This window comes from Balaenoptera borealis, assembly GCF_965194805.1.
Source record: "Balaenoptera borealis genome assembly, chromosome: 8".
Lineage (NCBI taxonomy): Eukaryota > Metazoa > Chordata > Mammalia > Artiodactyla > Balaenopteridae > Balaenoptera > Balaenoptera borealis.
Window position 1 is genome coordinate 21,996,067 of NC_138865.1, and position 20,720 is coordinate 22,016,786.

The 20,720-nt window shown below is 35.8% G+C and overlaps 2 protein-coding genes across 5 annotated transcripts in view; both read left to right on the forward strand.

Annotated features, from left to right (window-relative positions):
• The window catches only part of LOC309633732 (serine/threonine-protein kinase MRCK alpha-like), a 66,776-nt gene that overhangs the window by 26,983 nt on the left and 19,073 nt on the right, over window positions 1-20,720 (forward strand). The window contains exons 2-3 of one of the 2 annotated variants that reach the window (XM_082402994.1): window positions 271-401; window positions 4,050-4,126. In XM_082402994.1, coding sequence (XP_082259120.1) covers window positions 271-401; window positions 4,050-4,095 — 177 coding nt within the window. In that variant the 3' untranslated portion in view covers window positions 4,096-4,126. Of the gene's footprint in view, window positions 1-270; window positions 402-1,717; window positions 3,999-4,049; window positions 4,127-20,720 lie in introns of those variants that run through there. The other variant, XM_082402993.1, reaches the window with a different exon arrangement.
• Window positions 10,872-20,720, forward strand: part of LOC309633722 (serine/threonine-protein kinase MRCK alpha-like) — a gene marked incomplete at its 5' end in the record, with an annotated part of 218,952 nt that continues 209,103 nt past the window's right edge. For all 3 annotated transcript variants that reach the window (XM_082402948.1, XM_082402946.1, XM_082402947.1), the window contains one exon: window positions 10,872-11,064. In XM_082402948.1, the coding sequence (XP_082259074.1) occupies window positions 10,872-11,064 (193 nt within the window). The remainder of the gene's footprint in view (window positions 11,065-20,720) is intronic.

The following is a 20,720-nucleotide window of genomic DNA, read 5'->3' on the forward strand; positions in this document are numbered from 1 at the left end:
CCTGAAAAATGCCTTTTCATAAGAGATGAGCCCTGCTTTTTTGGGAGGGGAGGCATCTATCATAGTTATAAGCAGAAAAATGAGACTGTTCATATGAATCTTTAATAATATCCCCAAATTTAATGAAAATAATACAATTTAACAATCAGTTTTTCTATTCACTATTCAAGAAAACTAATGGTCCCCAGCACCTCCTAAGTTTTTCTAGAAGTGATTTAAAATTTTGTAAATATAAGATGGAAATCAAAACCTTCTTATCTGATTTTGTAGAAAATGCCAGGGGCAATGGAGCGATTTGATAAACTGGATATGTCAGCTATGCTTAAGTTGGAGCCGGCTTTCGACAGAGAGCGAATTTCCAGAAAGATCCTCCCAGAGGCTGCTCCAAGCACTCTAAACTGGTGAGACCTACTGACACCATTTTTAAAACGACTTATTTATAATCTGGTTGCAAAGTACTTAAAGCATAGTTATGTGTTTAGTTTCTTCCTATGACATAAAGTTTAGTGTTTTTTTTTAAAGAATAGTTTTTTTCTATGAAATGAAAAGTAATGAAAATTTGAAAGCAATTAGTTACTTTTAACATATGTACTTTCAACAGGCTTTAATTGATTCTGGCATCTCTACAAAATGGTATCAATAATACTGAAAACTGAATCATCTGTGAATGAAGTTTCTGTTGTTTTCTCCTTATTTGCAAAATTTCCTTGATTCACAGGCACCCAAAATCCTCTAGTAAGAAACACCTCGTATATGTAGGAAAAAAATTTTTGAATGAAAATAGAATGAGGTAAACTCAAAATGTGGCCTATTTCCCATAGACCTTTAACTTCTAAAGGGTCTACTGAGGTTGGTTTTCTCATATTTTTAACCATAGCTTGTAACTTGTATATTGCAACATGTATATTTTTTAAAGGGCTCCTCTCTCCATTCTGTTTGCTGGTTAGTGAAGCAGTTTGTTTCATTCTTACCACAAAAATAGAGCAAATTAAACTCCAACACTGTAGATGATAATCATACAAATAGACAATAAACATAGCTAATGAATACATCAGTGTAGGTGAGGTGGTGTAATATTGGAGAGTAAAAGGAAGAAAAGAAAGAAAATTCAAACCAGTGTGAAAAACTATATATGACATCCATTTCTTATATAAACATGCTCCAAAAGAGTCATTTTAGTGAGATGAGAAGAAACATAAGCCTCTGAGGGCCACTTTCATGCCTAAAGCCTTATTCACTTAACTGTAATTGTTAACATGTGGATCAACTTCAGTGCAAGAAGTTGAATTATTTAAAGCCAAAAGCTTTATATGCTGCAAATGATCCAGTTATAAGACCAGTATACTTTATTAAACATGAAAAGGAAAAGACATTTCTCATTGTGTGAATGATACAGTGTAAAGAGCTATCAAATAACATCTGTGTAATCGTCCACAATAAACATGCTATTTCATCTTATGCTTAGGGCATCTCAGTTCTCATATCTGCTCAAAAGTAGGCATGTAAATCAGATTGAAAGTTAATAAATATACACATTTATTTGCTCCATTATTTGGGTTCCTTATGAAACAAACCTTGATGCAGTTGTCAAATCTTTCAGTGGAACTACTTTTTTTCAGCATCATGTTATATTTCCTAAAAACATGTTTGTCATTGGTAAAATTTTTCAATTCATACCAGTCACTTCCCAGTTTTGGAATGCTCCCATGTGTTGCAGCATGAGGCAAACCACTCTGGCGATGGGGAAGTCGGCTGTTGTTCAAATTGGACAGAGTCGAGGCAACACGGGTCCGTGTGTTCAGAGCTGTAAGAGGCAGAGTGGGATACGGCAAAGCGCAGCTGCGGAGACGTCATGGGAGACTCCCTCAGACTTGCATCACGATGCCCCTGATCCTCCTCCGCTCTCCATCCTCCGCGAGCCCGCTTTAAGCCATTTTCAACTATCTCTTAACCTTTTTGTTCTCCACTAAGATTTCCTGACATTTGCCCATGACTCTGGAAGCTAAGAATGTGTCACCCTTTTCAATACATGGATTTCTTAAATTTTTCTCATTATGAGGGTATTAATAATATGAGAATTTAATTAAAAAAAAAACAACTGTGGATGTTACCTTTAACTGAAGGGATATTTTATTGTCTTAACAGAAGCCACTTCTTAGGCAAATGAGTTAGTGGAGCTTCTACCTGTGTGAGTTCCCCTTTCCTTTCATGCCACAGTTTTTTGGCTCACATTGGATTGGATTAGAGTCCCATGACTCTGGGCCTGTGCCAGCTGATGAATATTCTGGAGGGGAGAGAGTAGGCTCATAAGGAATTCAGGATAGGCAAACTCTGGAAATAAATAAAACTGTCCTATAAATATTTGTGAGTGGACTTTTTTATGGGCAATAGAAGAAACAATTAAAGAGAACTTGAGTACCCTTGCAAAGATGAGAACCAAGACAGGTTCTAATTCAAGAGAGGTGTAGGAAGCACTGAATGTAGGATAAGTGATGTAGCGTGCTCAGGTGGTGGTGCTCCCGGGGCTGAGGCTCCAGCAGAGAAGTCAAGGCCATAGTATCGCTCACTACACAGCACCAGCGGATGGGGTACTTTGGATAACAAAACACTGATACGTGGGAGTAATGATAGGTTTGACAATTTTTAGAAGGAACCTAAAAGAGAAAGACTACATATATATCTATCTATATCTATCTATCTATATATATATAATCACAATACTTTATCAAGTTAACATTTTTATCCTGGAATTTTATTTTTACCATTAGTTTTTCTCTAAATGCTGCAGAGCAATACAATCTTTGTGCGGTATTATGTGGCATTTCTGAACACCTTTCCTTATTTGACTATTAAGCAATTGTGTTTAGTGATTTATAGCTGGAAAATTCATACTCCCGGCAATGTCAGTTGCTAAAGGTGTGCTTGTTAGAGAAAGTCTGAATTCGTGCTTTTTCTTCTCTCATATTTAAGTAAAATTATAATCTTACAATAAGACTTCATTTTGAATATATTTAAAGTTAGTAAAATTGCTAAATGATAATGCATGGAATTTCTTTAAAGTTCCTTTAAGGAAAAAAACCTTGTAGTTGGATATTTTATTCTGTCTAAATAAATAAAGCCTTGACAATATGATAAAAGTTTTAAGTATAATTAACATTTGTTTTATGTCTGCCTGTGTTCTTCTTATAGAAACTTAGCCAAAGAAATGCATACATTTGACCCTCCATATCTGCGGGTTTCGCATCTGTGGATTCAACCAACTCAGATCAAAAACATTAAATTAAAAAATTCCAGAAAGTTCCAAAAAGGAAAACTTGAATTTGCCATGCACCAGCAACTATTTACATAGAATTTACGTTGAATTTGCCACCTGCCAGCAACTATTTACATAACGTTTACATTGTATTAGGTACTATGAGTAATCTAGAGATGATTTAAAGTATACAGGAGGATGTGGGTAGGTTATATGTAAATACTACATCATTTTATATAAAGAACTTGAGCATCAGAGGATTTTGGTATCTGCACTGGGTACTGTAATGAATCTCCTCTGGATACTGAGGGGTAATTGTACTAGGTACCTAAGAGGAATCATTTGAAATTGATTCCTGAAGTGGGGAGAAACTAGCATAGGAAAAGCAGCCATCATTGGCATGACCATATTGCTGAAATCCCCTTGGGGCTTCTAAAATTGTTTCAAGTTCTATATAAACCTAATACTATTAGGGAAAAGAAAGCTATGATTTGACACACAGGAGTTAATTCATGAAAACTTATATAATTTATTTATATACTTCCATTATAAGTTTACCATAAATTTGCTAAAAATTATTGTTTCGTTTGAGATGCAGAATGCTTAGATATATTAAATGTACTTAACATACAAAAATAAATATAAACATACTTTGACTTAAGTATATATAGATGATAAATCAGATTACCTCTGAAAATATGGTTTGAGAACAATTTTAAAGAGATTAAGGTCCAAAAAGGCATGAACGTTAGTTTCAATTTTCTGAGTTTAATAAATGTTTGCTGTTGTGTTCCAGGTTTAGTGCTACCAGACCCAAGTTCATCTTCCTTGGCACGTTTTAATACAACTACCTATGCCGTGGCTCAGTGTGAAGTAAGTACTAAACTTCTTGAGTATGTTCTACAGCCACTTCAGAAGTCACTGATGTGCTCAGAGTAGCACTTTCTTCTTGCAATAAAACTGTTTTTAATATTATTCCCTGAGAGAGGCCTGAAGTCTTGATATAAGCACATAGGAAAGAAACAGTTTTCATGGAAAGTAAGGCTGCAAGTTTATGTAAGTTACAAGGTCATCTGTATTAGAATTAAAATAACAAATAAAATATTTTACACTGTGAACTATGACACACATACAGAAAAGTGTAAAAAACACCTCTATAGCCCGCACTCAGGTGAAGACAGGAAACACGACTGATGCCCCAGAAGTGTGCCCTTCTAGTTGGTAGCAAGCCCTCCATCTCTGCTGTGGGCAACTGCTACTCTGCTGCTCATGGTAAGGACGTCCTTGTTTTTGTTATGTTTTTACACACGATGTATGCATCCCTACACAAGAGGATTTAATTTTAGAATGTATGTAAGTGGAATCATACTGTATATGTCCTTTTGTGTCGCAGCATGGGTGAGTTTCATCCACGTGCAGCAATAATATGTTCAACTGTATTTCAATATATATGATGGTCCATTATATGAATATATTGTAGTTTATTTACCCATTCTGTTATTGAGGAACCCTTGGATATATGTCTGGCTCCAGTCAGAAAAATAGGAACTATAACAGTTATTTTAATGGAGACATTTTATTTTATCTATTTATTTTGAAAAGCTTTATTTAGGTGCAGTTGATATACAACTGATGTACATATTTAACGTATATAGTTTGATGACTTTGTACATACACATACACCCATGAAACCATCACCACAAAGTAATAGATATATCAATTACCTCCAAAAATTTACTTGTGCTTCTTCTTTGTTGTTGTAAGAATGCTGTTTTTGTTTGTTTGTTTTTTATGCTTCTTTGTTGTGTGGCATGCGGGGTCTTAGTTCCCCAACCAGGGATTGAACCCTGGGCCCCAGCAGTGGAAGCTTGGAGTCCTAACCACTTGACTGCCAGGGAATTCCTGTAAGAACGCTTAACATAAACCCTTTTAACAAGTTCTTAAGTGCATTTAACCATATGGTTAACTATCGGCACAACGTTGTACAGCAGATCTCTAGAATTTATTCATCTTGCGTAACTGAAACTTTGCACTCACTGACAGACATTTCCCCATTTTCCTCTCCCCGCAGTCACTGACATTCACCATTCCACTCTCTGCTTCTATGAGTCTGACTATTTTAGATTCTTCTTATAAGTGGAATCATGCAGTATTTGTCCTTCTGTGACTGGCTTATTTCACTTAGCATAATGTCCTCTGGGTTCATTCCTTCATTTTAAAACAGAGAATTGGTTAAACAGATATTGGAGGACTAAAAATGCAAAAAGCAAACGGTGAGGTGACACAGAGGCAGGAGAAGCTACCATCTCTGGAGCTTGAAAAACAAAAGGAAGGGGTTGGGGTTTAAGAACCTAGAAGCTTAGAAGACGGGGCTGGTTCACAGAGTGTAGAAGGAGACTGCAGACCAGGACCCACTGCTGCTGGAAGGAAGGGCTCTGCAGGCAATTACAGAATCGTTGTGCACTAGGCAAAAGGAAACACCAGACTTTTCAGAGATGGTAAACACTGGCTCTTTGTCAATGCTAATTTCTGGGACACAAAGCACCACCAATGTCCACAAGTCAGCCTGGAGCTACATCATATAGGAGGTAAATGACATTTTGGGCTGGGACTGTGTCTCAGTGGACTCAAAGGGACCGTGAATCTAACCTGTGGTTACTGAATATATAATTTGAATAAATATACTAAAAAACTGGTATGATCCATGCATGATCTCTGCAGTCTGGGGAGAGAGGGAGGCCTGTTACAGTAAGAGCCAGATGGAAGCCCTGAGGCCTTCTCTTTGGGGTAGTCTGGTAGGCAGAATTTGAATTGACCTTTAGAATTAGTTTTTGCCACTTGCTGTACATACCCTGTAAAATCCCCTCCCCTTGAGTGTGGGGAGGATCAGTGAAAATGATAGAATATCATTCTTATCATTAGGTTACTCATCAGTTGACTTTGAGTTAATGAAAGGGGAGACTATGCTAGGTGGACCAGACATAATAAGGTGAACTCTTTACAAGAAGGTTGAGTGTCAGAGAGATGCTATTATGCTGACCTTGAAGATGCAGCCCCCGTGAGTTTTATAGCTGCAAGGAAATGAGTTCTGCTAACAGCCACATGAAGTGGAAAGAGGACCCCAAACCTCAAATGAGATACCAGCCTTTCTGATACTTTGATTTCAGCCTTGTGAGACTCTGAGCAGATTACCCAGCCATGCCAAGCCCAGATTCTTGACATGCATGACTGTGAGATAATAAATGGGTATTGTTTCAAGGTGCCACGTTTGTGGTAAATGGTTACTCAGCAATAGAAAACTAATGCAAATAGTAAAGCAAAAGCAATACCAATGTCCTGGGAGCAGTTGAAGAGGGTAGTGCAAAGATTTGAAAAATGCAGGGCTGGTTGTCTTTTTCAATCTCTTTTAATCACCTACTTGCCCTGTGCAAAAGCACATAGATATTGGAGAATGCAGTAGTTTATTGAAGCTTAATCAAATGGTGCCTGTAGTTTCAGCTCTTATTCTGCATCTCTTATATTTATGGGAGAAAAATTTTAAGAAGCTCTTGTACCTGGTTCATAGTTACCAATCTTACAAATGCTTTTGTTCCTTTTATACCAATTTGTAGGTTCGATTTTGTGCACAAAATGATTTGGTTGCTTTTTTGGCTGATGATAATTGTAAAATAATAGTGATTTTCAGAAATATCTCTATTTCAAAGATGTTAAAATGTAAAAAAAAATGTGCATCTTAGAATTTGTAGAATATGGTCAATGATAAACTTGGAAATAAATTCAGGGAAGCAATAATAAAATATGGCATGGCATATTTAAAAAAAGAATCAGTGGACATACTGGCAGCAAAATGAAGACAGTGGAAGGGAGAATTTGTGAATTAAAAGACAAACCAGAACAAGATGGAGAGAGAAAATAGAAAATACAGCAGAGAGGATAAAAATTGTAGGAATTAAGTGAGAAATTCCCATCAGTTGGCCCAAGTCCTGAAAGGTGAGTAGAGAGAGCAGAGCAATAGTTAAAAATGTCATAGCGGAGACTTTTTCAGACTCAAGACTAGATCCACAGATGCAAGAAGCTTAGAAATTCCAAGCATGATAAAGGAGAATATATTCATGTCTAGATACATTGTAGAGCTGCAGAAAATGATGCAGAACAAAATCTTTAAGTCATCCAGAGAAAAAAGATTGATTACCCTAAAAATAATAACAGAGGGAATGATAGCTGAATTCTTAAAAATTTCAACAGAAGCTGGAAGAGGAAAGATATATTCAATGTACTATAAGAAAATAACTGTAAACCTACCTATAAAAAATGAGGATGAATTTTTTATTTACAGATAAATGAAAATTAAGAGAAGAGGATCTGTCAGCAACAAAATCTCATTAAAGGAAATTCTAAAGAGTGTAGTTTAGGCAGTAGGAAACTGATCCCAAATGGTAGGTCTAAGATAGGAAAGGAAAAAAGAACAAAGAAAGTGGTAAATATATAAGCAAATGTAAATTAGCATTGACTGAATAAAACAGTGATAATCTCTACAGAATTAAAAAACAAACCAAGATGGACTTTCAAATGGAGATAATAACATTTAATTCAAAAGAGGGGTAAATGAATTGAAAGTATTCCAAGATCCATGTATTGCTCAGGAGGAGGGTAAGGATTTGATCAAATTCAGATTTGTGGAGTTAATTGTACATGCTTTAATTTCTAGGGAAACTACAAATAGGATAGGAACAGTATTAACAAGTTCAAAGGTGAAAAAGTAATTATAACCATATTTGGCTAATCTAACAAGACAAGAAAGGAGAGGAAAAGAAACAAGGAATAGATGGGACAAATAGCACAAACTAAGATGATAGAAATAAATCTCAGTAAGTCAGTAACTAAAATGATTAAAAGTGAAGAAAATTACGCCAGTGAAAAAATAAAGATTGTCAAACTAGATAAAAATAAAATCTAACATATACTGTCCATAAGGGAAACATCTAAAACATAAGTATACAGAAAGCATTAATATCTAAACATTAGCTAAAACAAGTTACATAAATATCAGATAAAATAAAATCTAAAGCAAAAAAAATTATTGTAGGTAAAGAAAGTCAATTATATAATAAAGGTTATTTTACCTGGAAGTCACACTAATCTTAAATATATATTGACCATATAATGTAGTCTAAATATAAATAATATGGAATTTGACAGAACTACAAGAAGAAATAGACAAACTGACAACTATAGTGGAAGATCTGAACACACATTTCTCAGTAATTGACAGACAATATTTGAATAAAATGATTAACAAAAGTGGACAAATATGGAAAGTGGACAAATATATACAGTTCACATAACACATGCTGAATTCATTTTCTCTTTAAAATCACAAAAACATTAACAAAAATAAGCAGATGGACCACAAACTAAGACTCAACAACAAATGTAAATGGATTGGACTCATGGAAAGTATGCTCTCTGACCATGAGAAAGCTAAGTTATAAATCAATATTTTAAAATATATGTTAAATTCCTAATGTAAATCAAGAAATACCTTTTTAAGTAAACTATGAACCAAAGGAGAAATTCTAATGGATATTAGAAAATAGTTTGAAGTCAGTAATAAAATACTACATATCAACACTTGTGGAATGCAGCTAAAGCAGTATTTAGAAAAAATTTATAGCCTTATGTACATAAGCTAGACAAGAAGAAAGCCTGAAAAGTTAATGGACTAAGCATCCATTTTAAGAAGTTACAAAAAGAAAAGCAATTTATACCCAAAGAAGGTGGAAGGCAAAAGTAAAAAAAATAATGAAGTAAAAAAGTAACATAAAATAGAATGGAACAGTAAAGCCAATAGTTTCAACCTTGATAAAACTAATAAAATTGACAAAAGTGTGACATGGTTCATTAAGAAACAAACAAAGACACATAAAACCAATATGAAAAATGATAAAACAGACATTATATCTGGGGCAGATAATTAAAGATAATAAAGTATATAATAACGTTAGACCATTTCAAAATATGCAGAAAATCATGTCAATATATGAAAAAAAGGACAAATTGTTAGAAAGTATCACTTATCGTAATCAACTCAAGAAAAAAATTTGAGAAAAGCTTATATTCCTATAATCATTAAAGAAATTGAATCTGTTTTTAAATATCTCCCCACACATAAAACTCCAGGCCAAAATAGCTCTATCAAACTTTCAAGATGAAATAATTTTAATTTACACAAAATCTTCCAGAAAATAAGAAAAGAAGGAAATCCTTGTGATGGTTAATTTTATGTGTTAACTTGAGTAGGCCACAGGGTGCTCAGACATTTGGCCAAACATTATTCGAGTGTGTTTGTGAGTGTATTTTTGGATAAGATTAACATATAAATTGAGGGACTAAGTAAAGAAGATTGCTCTCCCCAATGTGAGTGGGCCTCATCTAATCAGTTGAAGACATGAATAGGTCACAAAGACTAACCCTCCAGAGAATCACTTCTTCTGATTGACTACTGAGCTGGGACATCAGTCTTTTCCTGCCTCTGGATTTGAACTGGAACTTTGGCTCTTCTTGGGTCTGAAAGCCTGCTGGCTTTTGGACTGGAACTTACACCATCAGCTCTCCTGGTTCCCAGGCCTTCAGATTTGACTCGAACTACATCATTGACTCTTTTGGGGCTCCAGCTTGTTGACTTCAGGTCTTGAGATTTCTAAGTCTGCATAATCATGTGAACCAATTCCTTAAAATAAATAAATATATATAAAATATACATATAAATATATACTTATATAAGATAAAAACATATATATATATATATACACATACATAAGGATACATAAAAAGATACAGATATTAAAAAGAATTGGCTCACATGATTATGAAACATAACCAATAGGAGATATAGATATATAGATACAGATACTGATATACATTCCTGGTGTTTCTGTTCCTCTCAAGAACACTAAGACAGATTTTGGTGCTTAGAAGAGAAGTGCTGCTGTAACAAATACTTACAAATGTGGACGGCTTTGGAACTGGGTAAAGGAGAGAGGATGGGAGAGTGTTGAGGTGCATGTTAGGAAAAGCCCAGATTGCTATGAAGGGATTGTTGGTAGAAATATGGACATTAAAGGTGATTCTGCTGACAGCTCAAAAAGAAAAAGGGAGAGGTGGAGAGAAAGCCTCCATCTACTTAGAAAAATATATAAATATTCATGAACAGAATATTGGTGGAGTGTAGATGTTCAGGGCCATTCAAATGGAAATGAGGAAGAGCTTATTGGAAATTGGAGGAAAGGTGATCCTTGTTATAAAGTGGCAAAGAACTTGGCTGAAGGGTGTTCTAGTGTTTTGTGGAAGGTAGAACTTGCAAGCAATGAGATTGGATATTTAGCAAATGAGATTTCTAAGCAAAGTATTGAAGGTGTGGCTTGGGTTCGCCTTACTGCTTACAGTAAAATGCAAGAGGAGAGATATGAATTGAAGAAGGAATTATTAAGCAAAAAGGAACCAGAAATTAGAAATTTAGAAAACTCTCAACCCAATCATATTGCAAAAAAAGAAAGCTTGTTCTGAAGAGAACACTGAGGGTGTGGCTGAACAGCCACTTGATAACAAGATCACAGGTATGACACAGGGATTTAATGAGTCATCTCAGCAGAGGCCAGGAATAGAGATGGCATTAAACCAGCAGAGACACTGCCAGTTTGAAGTAAAGGGGACAGAGAAAGCCAGGGAGAATGAAGGAAAGCTGTCAGACTTCTTGGGTTCTACAGAAGAGGACCTAGAGCTATGTGGCTGTGAACTTGCACTATTCTTAAAGGAAAGGCAAGAATGACCCGAAAGGCAATTCAGAGATCATAAGGGCTGCCACTCGCATCATAGCCCCAGGGGACAAAACTATTTGCTCCTCTGTTTCAGAAGCAGAGCTTCTGTAGAAAGCCATGTGGGCAGGTCCCATCTAGCTGAAGGGGCAGGGTCACCCCACAGAGGAGTGGGGGGTGAGGGTGATGCTGCCACCTCGGTGGGCCAGGAAGGTAGGACATTGAGGCAAAGAGGATTATTCTGGAGCCTTAAGATCTAATGGAGTCTGCCTTGCTATGTTTTGAACTTGCTTGGGACCTGCCACCCCTTCCTTCTCTCCTATTTCTCCCTTATGGAGTAGGAAAGTCTATCCTATGCCTGTCCCAACATTGTATTTTGGAAGCACATAATATGTTTGGTTTTATAGATTCACAGCTTGGAGAGGAAGTTTGCCTCAGGATGAACTGTACCTCAAATCTCAAACATACTTGATTTAGATATTTAGATGAGAGTTCGGACCTCAGGCACTAGGGATGATGCTGAAATGAGTTAAGACTTCGTGACTGTTGTGCTGGAATGAATGTATTTTTCATATGAGAAGGACATGAATTTTGTGGGGCAGAAAACTATGAAATGAATTTTGTCCCCTGCTAAATTCTCATATTGAAACCCTGATCCCCAGTGTGACTGTATTTGGAGATAGTGTTTTTAGGAGGTAATTAAGGTTAAATGAGATCATAAGGGTGAGACCCTAGTCTGATAGTATTGGTGGCCTCTTCCATGTGAGGGCATAGTGAGGAGCCGGCTGTCTGCAAACTAGAAAGAAAATTCTCACCAGAAACCAACCACGGTGGCACCCTGATCTGAAACTTCCAGCCTCTAGAACGAAGAGAAATAAATCCCTGTTGTTTAGTCACCTAGTCCATGGTATTTTGTTTTGGCAGCTGTAGTTGACTAAGACACTCTCCAAATTATTTTATGTGGCTCCTGTAACCTGATACCAAAACCCGATGAGGACAATATTAGAAGGAAAGATTGTAGTCTAATCTTACTTGTGAACATACAGAATTCTTCTTTTGACATTAATGAGTATATTGTTGGTTTTATACATGTTGTGAAAAATAAAGGTTTTGTCTTAACTGAAAACAGAGCTTTAATTTTTAGCCACTGATTTAAAAGATTATTGAGGGTAAGGCTAGGATAACAATGTTCCTATGGCTGTTAAAGACAAAGGTACACAATCCAGGCTTTTGGCTGAAAATACAGAAGCATTCTTTGAACTGTAGTTTGAATTTTAACAAGAACATGTATGGCTTTATCTGTGCTGATAGCAATGACATTCCTTGGAACACTTCAAAGATTATATACATTGTTTTCAGTATATTTCATCATTATTGCCCAATGGTAGAACATCTTCATAAAACACATACCAAATCTGATCTTTTGTACACTCTTAGCTCTACAGTGGGAATTCCCATGAAATGCTGAACATAATGAATTCTTTAAAAAACATTGCTAAATGGAATCCGGTTATATATAAAAAGAATAACACAGCATGACTAATTTGGTATTATCCCTGATACACAAAGTTTGACTTTAGAAAATGAATGAGCATAACATAGTAACAGATTAAAAATAAAAACCATATATCAATAAAAGTATAAGAACATCTGATAAAATTCAACATTCTTTTATGATACAAAAACAAAAGCAAAACCCCTCTTCCCAACTAGAAATAGAAAAGAACTTCCTTAATCTGATGGAAGGTATCAGCACCAGCAACAGAATTCATAGCAAACAGTGTAATTGGTGGTAAAATACTGAAACTTTTCCATTTTTATATTTAGGGACACCACAAAGATGCCTGCTATGACTATTTCTAATCATTATGAAATGGAGGGTCTTTCAATAAATTTTTAGAATTAATAAAAGAGTTTCACAAGGTGGTTAACTACCATGTCAATATACAAAAATCAATATACAGAGTATATTGTATGTAGAGAATATATTGACTACAATGTAATATACAGAAATAGATATACATCACATCAATATACTCAAATGTCTTTCTATAGACGAAGAAGAAATATTAAATAATTACCTTTTTAAACACACACCATTTACAATAGCATAAGAAATCAAGTATTTAGAAACAAATCTAACAATAGCTAAAAGGCCTCTAGGAAGAAATATTATAAAATTTAAAGAGAGACACTTGAAAAGGCCTAAATTAAATAGAGAGTAACACTATAACCCTAGATTGAAAGACTGAATATTATAAAGATATTAATTCTCCCTTAACTGATAATATATCAGTTCAATCAAGATTCCATCAAGATTGAAGATTCAATATAATATATCAAGATTCAATATAATCTTGATTAAAATCCTATTTTTTAATGGAATTCGCAATTTATATGGAAACACAAAAAACCAAGAAAGTAAAGATGCTTTTGAAGAACAAATTGGCACTAAAAAGTATCAAGACATTATAAAACTACAGGAATTAAAACCGTATGGTATTTGCAAAAGCATAGACATGTAGACCAGTGGAACACAACAGTTCCCAGAAAAAATGTATTAGGAATACTTAATTTATTATAATGCTAGTAGTGTAGAACAGTGGGAAAAAGACCATTAAAACACAAGCCTTAGAGTGGAGATAGATACTTGTAACACATACAACTAACAAAGGCTCATATCCAGAATATGTGAGGAGCCCTGTAAATCAATACAAAAAAGACAGTCAACCCAGTGGGAAAGTGGCAAGAAATTTAACAGGCTACTCATAAAAGAGGAAATCCAAATAGACAATAAACGTATTAAAAGTTCTAAACCTCATGAGATGCCACTAGTTAAAATAATTAAAATAAAATGACTATAAAAGCAAGTGTTGGTGAGTATTTGAAGCAATATGAACCTGCATATACTATAATTTCATTTCTAGAAATACATCCTACAGGAATGCTTGCACATTTTATTCAAGGAGATACGTAGAAGAATGTTTGTAACAGCTAAAACACAAGTGTTCATCAAAGTGTAGAATGAATAAAGAAATTATGTTATGTTAATATAATGGAATACACTATAGTAATAAAAATGAATAAATTATAGCTGCACACAACACCATGAATGAATCTCTCAGCATAATGTTGAGTGAAAAAAGCCAGGCACAAAAAAGAACACACTATGAGCAAAATTAAACTATGGTTTTTGTGTTAGTCTCAGCCTATTGGTAGTGATGCTCTTGGCTAGGAATGCCCGGGGCACTCACCTGGGCCATAGTACTTGTAGTGAGTCCCACAGACATTCCTCTCCACCACCACAGGGGCCATTGTTGTGGCTGGACCAAGCCTTTTGGTTCTTATTATGATAGCAGGATGTGCTTCAGTAAAAACTATCAGAGAACTTTGAGGAACAGGATTGATCACTCACAGGTCCTGGAGGGTATATGGCATACCCAGTGGCCACACAACGAGGTGGCAGGTAGAGAGAATGGGAGAGAAAGTGGACCCAGGGCTCTGCTTTTGTTAGGATGGAGGGTAGGGTGTCTCGGGTTTCAGGGTTTCACTATTGTCTAATTTAAAGCTTAAGAGCAGGATTCAGGGCATGGGAAGGGATAAACGGGTGGCTCAAGTGGTCAGTTATCTAGGTTGCTGAGGGCTTTCTGAAAGGAAACTTCATGGCTGGGGGTGACAACTCCTTATATGGTTGTTATGCTGGTAGCTGAGTCATAGGCAGGCAAGATGTTTATTCACAATGGATGTCTTTTGTAATGGATGCCTCAGCAATCCAAAGTTTAGTATCATCCACTTACACTACAATCCAAAGTTTAATGTCAGGCACTTGCACTACAGTAGTGTTTAGGGATGCAGATGTAATGTGCTAAAATTCTAAACAAATGCAAAGAGATGATCAAAGGTAGTTTCCTCTGGGGAAGGAAGGCAGTTGACTGGGACACAAGAGGGGCTTCTTTTGCCATAGGTGGTATGTCCCTGGTTGTTTGCATCATAATACTTAATTAGCATTATATATTTGAGTTATGCCCTTTTTTCATTTAGTTGCTACACCTCACACTGAAAAACTAGTTTGCAAAAAAAAAAAGGAGAGAGAGAGAGGATATAAACAGACCAGCTGGTGAAGTAGAGGGTAGTGATTGTGAAGGATGTGGCTGTGATCTGAGGGTGGGAGGGTGGCATATGGAGAAGGCAGCTAATGGAGGTGGGAAGACTTGAGTTTCAGTTGTGCCAGGCATTGTGCTGAGAGTTGCACACGCACGGTGGATGAGGACTCTGTCCCAGTGAGGCTCATGGCCCTACCAGGAAACACGTCTATTAGCAACAGGCAAATCTCGCTGGTTTTAAAGTTCCAGCCTTCAGTGTTGGGCTCAAGTATTTTGTTGGGAGACTTGTTGATCTCTAAAGTATTAGCCACATAGAAAATCGTACCAGGAATCAATCCAAAAGCGGACTTTTAAATTCGCCACACTAAAAAAAAAAAAAAAATTAATCAAATGTTATATGAATAGTAGTACACTGTATTTCATAACAGTGGTCACATGAATTAACAATGGAAGATACTGAGAAAATAAACTGGGCATTTGGGGATTTAAGCCACATATCTGATGCCACCTTGAAATGAAAGTAAGCTTAAGAAGTAATTTACTAACCAAAGCTTTTTGCTTTGCACATCATCTATTATTTCTGTTCCTTATTATTTGGCCTTATTCTCTAAAGAGAGTTTATTCTGTTAGCCAAAAAACGTGCTCATACAAACCCATAGGACTTTCTAAGAGTCTATGACTAAGGTGTGCTCAGGGCTGTGTTAGCCTTTCTATAATCTCTACCAGCTCCCCCCACCCCTAAATCCCAGTTATCAACTGCTATCACCACCACAACCATCTCATGTATATTACATATTATGTGTAAAGAAAATAGCAAAACACTATTTTTATTCTCTAGAACCATATGAAGTACCATATGGAGTGTATGCAACTCCAGGAGGGCTGCCCTATAGCCTCCTCACTAAATTATTCACTATAGTGTAACAGGGAAGAGCAAATTCTGACTCCATGATTCTGTTTCTTTTACTTTAACGTTTGCTTTTCATTGTTTTTGTTATTGTTACAATCACTGGCCTGCCACAGGGAACCCTGCCCCTCTTCCTGACTGTTAAACTAAAAGGCCTTTGTTCACCTCACAGGGAGACATTCTGACCCTGCCCACCTGTGAATTGCTACAGAAAAGAAGAAATTAACACATCCCCTCCCCAATGCGGGCCAAGTGAGCAGGAGATATTTTGCAAGATAAATGGCCTTTTCACTTTACTTCCTCCCCTCCTCCCCCTCTCTGTTCTATAAAAGAAACTGGCAACCAGACCCCATAAGATGGGTTTTTTGGGTACACTAGTCTGCCATTTTCTCAGCCTGATGGCTTTCCGAATAAAGTCCTTATTCCTTGCCTCAGCACCTTGTCTCCCAATTTATTGGCCTGTCATGTGGCGAGCCGGCTTGGTAACAATATGATCTTCCAAAGTAAAGTTTAAAAATTTCTAAACATAAAAGATGGCGACCCCTGAGTGCCAGTATTTCTACACTGTGAAATAAGCAGGGGTTTGCATTTGCACCATTAGTCACAATTATTAATCACAATGATTAGTTTCTTTTACTTTCATTTAATGCCTAATCTGGTGTGGGGGAGGAAAAATTCTTGTCTACCTTCTTTGGGTCTTTGGCTGGGCCTAAGACTTAAATTGACGCAAGACAGATTAACAGGAGAAAAGCATACACATTTCATTGAATTTTTACATGTACATGGGAGCCTTCCCAAGAGAAAGAAGACCTGAAGTGACCAGAGTAAGAAGCTTTTACACTTTTTTAGTCAAAGAAACAGTAAATTTGTGAAGAATTGATAGACAAAGTGGTTTGGGTTATGGGTAATGAATGGTGAAGTAACAAGGAAGATATGGGTTGTTTAACAAGGTTTGTTTATGCAGGCTTCATGGCCTTAAATTCGCTGTGTCTGGTGATAAGAATGTCTTCCCTCCTCCTGGTACAGGGAGGGTGCCTTTCACAGGGGAGGTCTATATCTTGCCTTCAGGAGGACAAAGGAGGGTCACAGTGTCCTTGCATGGCTGTTTCTCAAGTATTTTAATTCAAATAATTAATATGTCAAAGTGGCATATTTTGGGGTGATATATTCTGAATCTTTTTACTAGGTACCCTCAGGGATAGAATTCTTATCTTTAGTTTCTAGTTCATTTCTCTATTACCCACTGTGGATGAAATCTACCTGCTCAATTTTTTTTTTTATTTTTATTTTTTTTATGTCATGGTACCTCCACATGGGATGGAATGATGGATGTGCAACAGCACCTGCTAAAGAGAAGGTGCAGGTGGGAACAGCTGTGTCCACTATTGAAGCATTATGGCTATGGTTTTGTAGGTTGATATATTTCTAACAAATATACTAAAATAATAATTTTTTCACCCATTATTAGGAAGCATTGTAATGTTCATGACTTCCATTAAGAGTCCTGAATTCTTCACAGTGATCTCTTAAAATTTTGTTTTCCCTAACTTGTTTTTCTAGGCTGATCCAATTGAGAACATATTTGAACAGAATCTAAATATCAAGTTTTACATCAGTTCCAGATCCACATCTCCATCCTCATGCAGTGGAGACGAAGCAGACCCAGTGAAGGTGCCTCTCTGGGGTAGCTTTGCTTCAGAACTTTTCACTTGTAACAAACAAAGGGAGACTGAATCCCATTCAGAAACATTGCTGTTTCTCTCCTAATCAGATGCATTGCTTAGGAAGAGTCTATAGAGAATATTAAGTTTAACTGATAACACAGGAAGATTTGAAATTCAAATGAGAAAACTGCTCCTGAAAATCAGTGAAAAAAGAAAAAAATTCTACCTGCACTTGAACAGAGAACTTAATGATGGGGTCTACTATGAAGCGAGGATTTAAAAGAGCAGAGAGCACAGTTAGGTGAATGATGAAATGGTCAGTAAAACTTGTGGTACAAAGCATGAGCGGACATGGTCTGGCAGGGAAAATTTTCTTGTTATTTGCATTGTTTTAATTAACATTACAGAGTCATGCTATAACAGGAATATTTTACACAATCATATCATAACATCAAGTCTGGTATTATGTAAGGCATAAAAATACATTTGCTAAACAGACTCACAGACTTCGAAAACAAACTTATGGTTGCCAAAGGGGAAACATGGGGGGGGAGGGATAAACGAGAAGTTTGGGATTAACAAATACACACTAGTATATATAAAATAGATAATCAACAAGGACCTCCTTTATAGCACAAGGACCTCTACTCAGTATTCTGTGATAACCTATATGGAAAAGAATCTGAAAAAGAATGGATATGTTTATATGTATAAATGAATCACTTTGCTGTACACCTGGAACTAACACAACATTGTAAATCAACTATAATATAAAATCAAAAAAAAAAAAAACAAACAAAAAATACAAATAGCCCTCAGAGGCCATCCATCATGCAAGAAACCACAAACAAACAAAAACAAAACAAAGAAATACATTTGCGACTGCACTTAAAATTAAAGATAATTTCATATCTCCTATATAATGGGACATAAAACAACTATTTGCCCTTCATGTTAATCAGAGAGCTTGACTCTCTGCAAAAGAAAATGTTTCCTCAAGTGAAAGGGTTTGGTGTCTCCCAGCTCATATTCTCCCTCTTCAAAAATGCTATTCCCTTCTTTCTCTGCATCTCATTCACCCTGAATAATCTGGGCAGGGTTCTTTGCTGCACATTGTGGAATCCTGGAGGCTAGCTGGAGAGTTCTTCTGGAGACATGTGGTCTGCTTTGGAAAATTTCAGTGTGGTTTATAGCCAGGCCAGACCTTGTTTTCAAATTCTGCTCAGAGCCTCTAAAATTTTGATAACACTTTTATTTTATTGTTTTAAATTTTTAATAATAAAATATTTCCATCATGGAAGAAGGTACAAAGAATAATCTAAGAATAATCTATCACAAGCCCATATACCTACTACCCACAAATTTAGCAAAACAGTTTGCCATTTTTGATTCAGATAAAAAGAAAATTAATTTGATACTGAACAGTTGAGCCCATCTAACTTCATTCTTCTTTTTCCTGGGAGGTGATTGAATATTCTGAAATGGTGTGCATTCTTCCCTTCACCTTCTTATATTTTATATCATAAGCATGTATCCTTCAAGTTCACAGGATTTCTTGGTCTGCTTAAAACACACAAATATTATCCCTATTGTTTTACAACTTATTATTTTCACACTATTTATTCATGTCAAAACAGCTCATTAATTTTAACTTCTGTGTAGTATTCCAGTGTATAAATATACTTGGATTCACATAACCATGCTCCTTTTGATCGGTTGATGACTTTTTTTCCTTATTACAATTTCTCTATTATAATGAGCCTGTTGGGACCCACTTGCCTATATATATATGGGAGAATTTGTTAGTTGTTGGGTGGTGAAATGCATATTTTCAATGTAAAATTTTGCCAACTGATGGCTTAATTTTTTTGAAACAATCACAAATTTTACAGAAATATTTCAAATAGAGTATAAATTTATTTTTCCTAGACTATTTGAAAGTTGTCATTTGATTTTCCATCACCTTGAGTTCTTTATCTTGTACTCTGACCAATAAGAATATTCTCCTACTTCCTATACATATATAATACAACCATCTCACTAACATTGATGCATTACTATCATCTAATCCTCAGACCACTTCAGGTGTCACCAACTGTCCCCATGTGTCCATTATAGCAAAAGGATGCAGTTCAAAATTGTACTTTGCTTTTGGTTGTCATCTCTCATTAGTCTCTTTCCATATAGAAGAGTTTCTTAGTCTTTCTTTTACTTCATTACCTTGATACTCTTGAAAGTCACAGGCTGGTGTAAAAGAGAATGTCTCTCTTTTTATACAAGTGTTTCCTCACGACTTGATTCAGATTATGCATCTTTGTTAAGAATATCGCAGAAGTGATACTGGGGTCTTCTCATTGTATCCTATCAGGTGGTATATGATTTTGATTTATTCCATTATTGATGATGTTTACTTTGACCTCTGCACTAAGGTGAGATTTTTCCAGGCCTCTCCATGTTGAAATTACTTTTTCTCCTTTGTAATTAATAAGTACTTTGTAGAGAGGTACTCTGAAATGGTAAGTACCCCATTTCTCACCAAACTTGCAATTTATTTTTATCTGTATGGACACATAGTATTTTTAATTTTATCCATGGCTTATAATCCATTATAGTCTTAATTTATTCTGGCGTTCAAATGGCTGTACAGCTCATCTGTATTTTCCCAGCCCTAGATTTAGCCATTTCTCCAAGGCACTCTGATTGCTTTTAGTGGAAAATGGTATTTAGAAGTCAATATCTGGGTGTTAGGTGTGTTTATTGCTATTGGGGTATCAGTATTCCAGAACTTTTTATTGGATAGAGATGGAGAAAAATATATTATATATCAGTCTCTCTATATGTATCTATTTATCATCTATTTGTCCATCTATCATCTCTACCTACCTGTCTACTTACTTACCTATAAAAACTATGAGTTCATACACATGTTCATACCTCTAATTTCAATCCAGTGTTATAGGGTTCATTCTGGTTTTCTCT